Raw genomic sequence first — 7093 nt, forward strand, 5'->3', positions numbered from 1 at the left:
TCATAGGCAAATCAATCTAATCAAATAATTATACATATTTTGGCTAAAATATATGTCTAAATATTGTAATTATTTGCATTTAAATTACATTACATTAAACAATAGCCATGTATGTGCAGCACAAGTCAGAGAGCATCTTACTTGCTCTCTTACTCTTTTAAATTCCTGTGCATTTGAAATAGGATTTTTAATGACTGAAGTCTCAGGCTTAAATGTTTGACCTAAAACAGGAAATGATTAAAGCACCAACAACTTTCATTTGCACCTTTCCATTGTATTTGCCTCATTTATTCTGTCAAATTCTTTACCTCAAACGTTTTAAGCAGACTTTTCATCTATCATAATACCACCGCATGCCATTAATATCTCAATTTCTCTTCTTCTCCAAAAAGCTTTACTCTTGCTTATAATATCCCTAGCGGATAGCTTACTGAAATAGACACAACTGCATAACAAAACAGGCACATCACTGCAGCCAACTCCATGACAGTTAGGGGAAGAATCTCAGTTTAGGCTAGCTGCACATGCTGGAACAGGCTTAATTAAGGTGACTTAAACACAATCATTAAAATGAGTGCATGAGCACAACTTTTTGCTCCCTGTTCCTGCATTATTGAGTTCATGTTCTATGACATACCCAGTGTGCTGCTGTGATCTCCTACCTGTTATTGTGACATCGCTGTAGAGGTTAGAGAGCTGCTCTTTCAGTAGAACTTGTTGCATCTGAGCCGCTTTCTCCCTTTGCAGCTCCAGCATCATGTCAGGGTGACTGGCCAGCTTACAGCCCTTTTGTTTATCCAGGGCAATGTCACTTCGCACTATGTCTGAGCAGACAAGAACCATTAGGAATATATATATATATATATATATATATATATATATATATATATATATAATTATATATATATATATATATATATATATATAATTATATATATTATTATTATTATTATTATTATTATTATTATTATTATTATTATTATTATTATTATTATTCATACCACTAACGCAGTTGTGTTATGTCTATTATGTCATCATACAGTAATATCTGGTTATATGGTTAAAGCAAACTAACTTCTGTAATTTATTTATTGCAGTTAAATGTTTAAAAATTACACTGAAAACAAATCTTCATACCATCCTCATAATTCTTGAGGTAATAGTCTGGTCCTGGTCCTCTAAACTTGGCTAAATTCTTCAGGTTATGAAACTGGAGAAAGTCTGTCCTCTTTCCCCCAAACCGCAGATAAGCTGGAGAAAGTCCTCTAGCCAAAGTTACTAATCGCTTGGAACTGAGGAAACAGAGAAAGACTGCTTAAAGTCAGACATGCTACCAATTGGCTATGAATTAGCATTATAGAATTAAAAGTAAGATTTAATTTCATTCCTTAAATATTAAAGCTTTTTAACCTAACCAGAATGGGTCTCTAGTGAATTACTGAACTTCATATTTGGTGTAGAACTGTTTTACCAATTTTCTCATTTGCCTATTGTAATATTGTAGTCTGTACTTGATTTTAAGTCATAATTTGGAACACATTAGCTGGGACATTTAGAAATAGGCCAACATAGACTTGAGAGACCACAGAGATTTCAAAAATCTAAACACAGTTTAAAATTAATCCCAAATGCAATATTTTGCCCATGTAATAAAGCTAAAACAGCAATGTGCTTACCTAGGGTTTTTTTTGTTTTGTTTTTTTTTGTTTTGTTTTGTATGTTTTGTTTTTTTTGATCCGCTATCAATCAGCTTTTTGAGAACCTGTGTATCTAGGCAAAACTGTCTGATGATTTGAAAGTTAAAACATTAAATAAAAGTTACATCTGCAGACCACGGCTTAGTAGGTCGAGGACATGACTTACGCTCTAATTACTTATACCCATGTGAAATAGAATTCTAACGAAGTTTCGTTTAATTACAGGTTGCGCATATTTGATGATTAATATGGCAAAATAAAAGATCTTGACTGAAATACAAGATTGTACGGCGATATAAAGGGTTTGCACAAAGACGCACACATAGGCTACACATGTATAAATAAATAAATAAATAAATAAATAAATAAATAAATAAATAAATAGTCGATTATAATAACGTGATAATGTGTGTATGTGTGTGTTTATTTATTTTATTTTATTTTAGTTTAGTTTAGTTTGCGCGTTTTATTTATTTATTATGCTGTTGAACTGATGCCGATCCAACTCAAAGCAATTACTTCCAAAACATCCAATGGGTCTGTCATGAAAACCTTTTAACCGAGTTTTTTGTAGAGATCACTGCAAGCTGCAAAGTAAGATCAAAAAACGACGATTTACGTGCACCTGAAACGTAATTTCAAGAAAGCAGAACACAATAAACTAACAAACAAACAAATGGATAGATAGATAGATAGATAGATAGATAGATAGATAGATAGATAGATAGATAGATAGATAGATAGATAGATGAATGACTGAATAAATAAATAAGCAGTTGTCATCTCTGTAGGTGCAATTCGATGTAAAGTTAGTCATTAGCCTTATGGAAGATCTTAATGGAAACGGAATTACACCTGGCGGCATATTTTAGGCTAATAGTATTATCAATTAATAATATATTTGTTATTATTATTATTATTATTATTATTATTATTAATAATAATAATAATAATAATAATAATAATAATAATAATAATAACGTTGATTTAGTTCTTTATTAACACACAAGCGTATAGCCATGTTTGTTGTTTAAGCTGTCATTGCGCAGTAACTGATAACAGTTTCTGTCGCAATTATTCAGAAATGAACCAACCACTAGGCTAATAACAAGCTTCTGTATCCCTGCATGCACGTACCCCAAATCAAGAATTTGATTATGGTACTTAATATTTGGGGAACTCTGCTAGAAGGATCTCCTGGTCAGTATCGACCCTGTGGGAAGTTTTGTCAGGATGAATATGCGATTATGCTACACAGACCTTTGTTTCCGTTATAAATCGTGATGTCTATCGAAATCCACCATGTTTTCCTAACGTCAGTATAGAAAAAAGGATATTTTACAACTGGGCGTTTATTAAATAAGTCTTTGCACATGGTTAAATCTACAGAAATCATGAATTCACTCTCAGGTCAAAGCTCTGGCCTAAACTGTACACAACATCTCAGCGACCATGACAGAACTACAGCTACATGTGCACTACAACACTGGGAACATCGCTTACAGTTGTGCATCCCACCTACAGAAATGTTTCATCAGACGCGAATATTCACCCATCTGCTGGCCTTTGAAACTCTTTTCAAAAGGTCATGGCCAATTTCATCCCACCCTCATGTTGCATGGCTGAACAAAATCGATTTGACAAAATGAGATGAGACAGAATAGAAAAGATGAGACGCCACAGACTCCTTTATGGAAGTTTCAGTGTTTAATCAGACCAGATCAGGATTATTGTAGCTGCAACCAAATCCTGCAGCTGATAATATGCTGATAATGCACAAGCGAGTCGCTTGGTGTGGAAAAGCCAACAGCACTAGGCTGATCTTAGAAAGCACGTTACTGCCACAGCAATTGCGCATAATGCTGCTGAGGATGTTTTGCTTGCACACCGAAAAGTGGAATAACTCAAAGATTTAACAGAAGGATGTTATTTATTGTTAGCACTTATGAGGTGAAATCCTTCACATCGTATTGTGTAATTTGCCCCGTGATTACTTTAGCCTGTATGACTTTGGCGCCTAAATATCAGCATTGCTGATTTTTTTTTTTTTTAAACAGAAAATGAAAACAGATGCGTTAGAGCAATGGTGTCTAATAGCTTTATGCATGGTGTGAGTGCAGAGAGCTGTCAAAATCGGATACCTTAAGAAGTCTAGCCAGCCGTTCTTCAGGATAGACGGGTCCACTTGCAGCGATAAGAAGTTGTCGTTCAAAACCCGCACCGGGCTTCGCGTATTAACGTCCAGTAAAATCAGAGTTCTCTCCAGAAAATTCTGTCTCTTCTCAGCGGTAGGTACGTGTCGCCGGTAGGAAGCACTGGCGAAATAGATCGGAGACTGGATTAGAAATGACCACCACACAGCCAAACCGATCATCTGAGGGAAGAATCGCCCGGGCATCTTCTGTCCACAAAGCCGCCGAGCAGAGCGCACTGCGAGTTGAAGGAGACCCTGCTGAGTAGCCTTATGAAAAAATAACGTGATTAAAATCACCTTAAGTGGTGTCGAAAGTGAGTGCTCTTTAAGTGAGTGTTTGTTTTCTGTCGTCCTGTAATCTGGTCTCTCCTCCACCCCCCTGTTTTGCGCTGTTTGTTAAAATCGAGCTGCCGTATCCGCCCCGGGGCCAGAATCCCAGCCTCTCCGTTAACGGGGGCCCGAGGCAGCACCGCCCATCCATTCCACACACACACACACACACACACACACACACGCACGCACGCACGCACACACACACACGCACACACACACACACACACACACACACACAAGGTAAGGAGCCACACAGACTACTTACGTAGCCTACTGAACTACATAGGAAGTGATTTTGCTAGGACAGATTTCCGTCAATTACGTTAAAGTAATGGATAAACGTTCGCCCGACGCTAATAGACTGCTTGGAGGTAACATAGGCTATCAGAAAATAGGATATCCCTACCTTCAAATGGCCTGTAAGTAATTTCTAAACTCAGTTAAAACCTCTGATTTTAGGCTATCATCTAAAGGGCTATTTTAGGTCGGCTGATTTTAAAGAATTAAAAATATATCTTTTTCATCAATAGGCTAGAAGTTGTCCACAGTGTGATGAATAATTCGCCCTCCCTATTTGAAGTTCATATTTCGGTTTGCTAAATCAATCCGCTTAACACTTTCCAGATGGAGTTAAAACACATTAGGCTGTCTCATCTAAACCCAGAGTGACATCAGGTATTATAGTCTACTTAATATTCGTGCTCTGTAGACAAAGTAAAACAGACACTGCCTGTGTTGTTCTCTCTCATTCTAGCTATATAATGCCGTGATACAAAAGAGGTGATGTAGAAGAAGGACAACACTGGAGTAGCAATTTATTGATCATTACATTCAATAAGTAGACTAATAACAGTTTGAGTAGACTAATAACAGTTTAATAACATAATGATTCTTAATGTCCAGTGGTTCAGTCTAATTGTATGGTCTTAAGAAAATAAATAGTCTGAAAAATGTGAGGGAATTAAAGATTAAAAATTAGGCAATATGTCTTTTTCCTTTAGCTGATATTGTTTTTGTTTGATTCTTTGTTTGTTTGGTTGGTTTTTCAAATGCAAAATAGAGCAGCCGATTACAGTAGAATTCGCCAAGATCCCTGCTTCACTCACTTCAATTAACTCAATTAACACAGTCAAATATAGTCAAATTTACTCAGTCAAATAGGATGCAGTCTAGGCTGCTCGGCCAAGAATAAATGGCCTCGAATAAACTGAAACATACTGAGCAGAAAAGGGGTTTTAGCATAAGTAGCGTATTGTTACATTAACGGTATAGCATTGGCTATAAAACCACAACTTTTGTGATAACCATTTATTAAATACTTAAATCGTTAAATGTCTCAGGTTAAGCCGGAAAGCAACCCGAGAATCTTAAACCTTTATACTCTTCGCCCTGCATTAGAAATGGGTAATAGCTTACCAAAGTTAGCCTACAAGTAGGCCCGTCATTTGGAAAAGAGTTATTTGGCAATTTTCAAAACGAAATAGCCAACGTGTTTAATTTAATGCTAGCGGCTAAATTATACACATCTTTAGCATTTATTTGATGTCTCGGCCTGTAGCTTACTCAGTGCACGCAAATCTGCCCTATTAGACATTTCGACAATGTGCGCTTTTATACAGCCTATACTTTATATATTCAGGTCGCTTAGTCTTCTCATAAATAGGCTACATGGGCTTACTGAAACAATAATGTTGCTTTATTTGTATTCATTTTACACCGAACTATTTATAATAAATAACCCTTTAAAATAGCTCGACGAAGATACACAATATAGATGCAGTTTTAAGTCTGAGTTTGTCCGTTTAAATGTTTTAGATATACGGCCTTTAAATACACAGTGAAGTTACATGGATTAAATGTATTTTTTTTAATTATTACCTGATAAATGAAAAGATTTAATTTTATGCAGTTTAATTATGCAGGCTATAGGTAGCCAAATCATTACTGCGGTAATAATATATTTTTGTTTTGTTTTGGGTTTCCCCCAACCCCCCCCCCCCCCCCCCCCCCCCCCCCACCACCACCACCCCCCTCATAATCTTTTTTGTTGTTGTTGTTGTTGTTTTTTAGGAAAATGCTTCGACAGTCCTGTAAACAGTTGCTTAAACGTGTTTAAACAACATTCTTTCTGTCTTTCTTTCTTTTTTCTCAGTCTACAGGTTAAATCGTGTACTCCGTTAAATGTGTTGACTATGGGATATTTTAGTTGACAGAATTATATAGCCTACTCAAGTAATAATAATAATATAATCATAATATTAATATATAATATAATATAATATAATAATAACAATTATATAACATTCAGGAGACAGTCACGTATTTATGCCTCTAAACTGTGTTTCAGGTGCTGTATACATGCATAGTTATATAGTTGCACACTGTGTAGTTCCAGCGAAAAGTCATAGGATTATTATGTGATTTCAACTTTCACACTGAGCGGCGGACGAGTTACATTTAGTCTTTGTCTACATTCAGTGCTTATTTATTTGCCGTTTCCATTCCATTTGCTAAATAGTTAATAATAGTAGTATACGGAAGCCATTTTTTAAAAACAATCATTGCAAGTCTAAGACATGTCAAGACATTTCATCCACATGTTTAAGTGCCGTGGATCCAATACATACATTATGTCAAGTACATTTAAAAGCACTACAAAATTAACAAAATATCAACTATTAGAAAACATAATGTGTAGCGGGAAATTACCACTTTTATCGCGAATCTGTTGACGAATTCATTATATTTATATATTTTTCATTAAGTAGCCTATTACAACTAATCAAAGATAACACACACACACACACACACACACACACACACACACACACACACACACACATTTATATACACACACACTCACATATAT

At 35.7% G+C, this 7093-nt stretch overlaps 1 protein-coding gene across 1 annotated transcript in view; it reads right to left on the reverse strand.

The window, feature by feature from the left end:
- Positions 1-6101, reverse strand: part of hpse2 (heparanase 2) — a 55431-nt gene extending 49330 nt beyond the window's left edge. Inside the window, exons 1-3 of the mRNA XM_017463158.3 lie at positions 3839-6101; positions 1138-1292; positions 663-824 (exon numbers count right to left, since the gene is read on the reverse strand). Coding sequence (XP_017318647.1) covers positions 663-824; positions 1138-1292; positions 3839-4095 — 574 coding nt within the window. The 5' untranslated portion in view covers positions 4096-6101. The remainder of the gene's footprint in view (positions 1-662; positions 825-1137; positions 1293-3838) is intronic.
- Between the last annotated feature and the right edge of the window lie 992 nt (positions 6102-7093).

Source organism: Ictalurus punctatus, chromosome 3 (assembly GCF_001660625.3).
Source record: "Ictalurus punctatus breed USDA103 chromosome 3, Coco_2.0, whole genome shotgun sequence".
Lineage (NCBI taxonomy): Eukaryota > Metazoa > Chordata > Actinopteri > Siluriformes > Ictaluridae > Ictalurus > Ictalurus punctatus.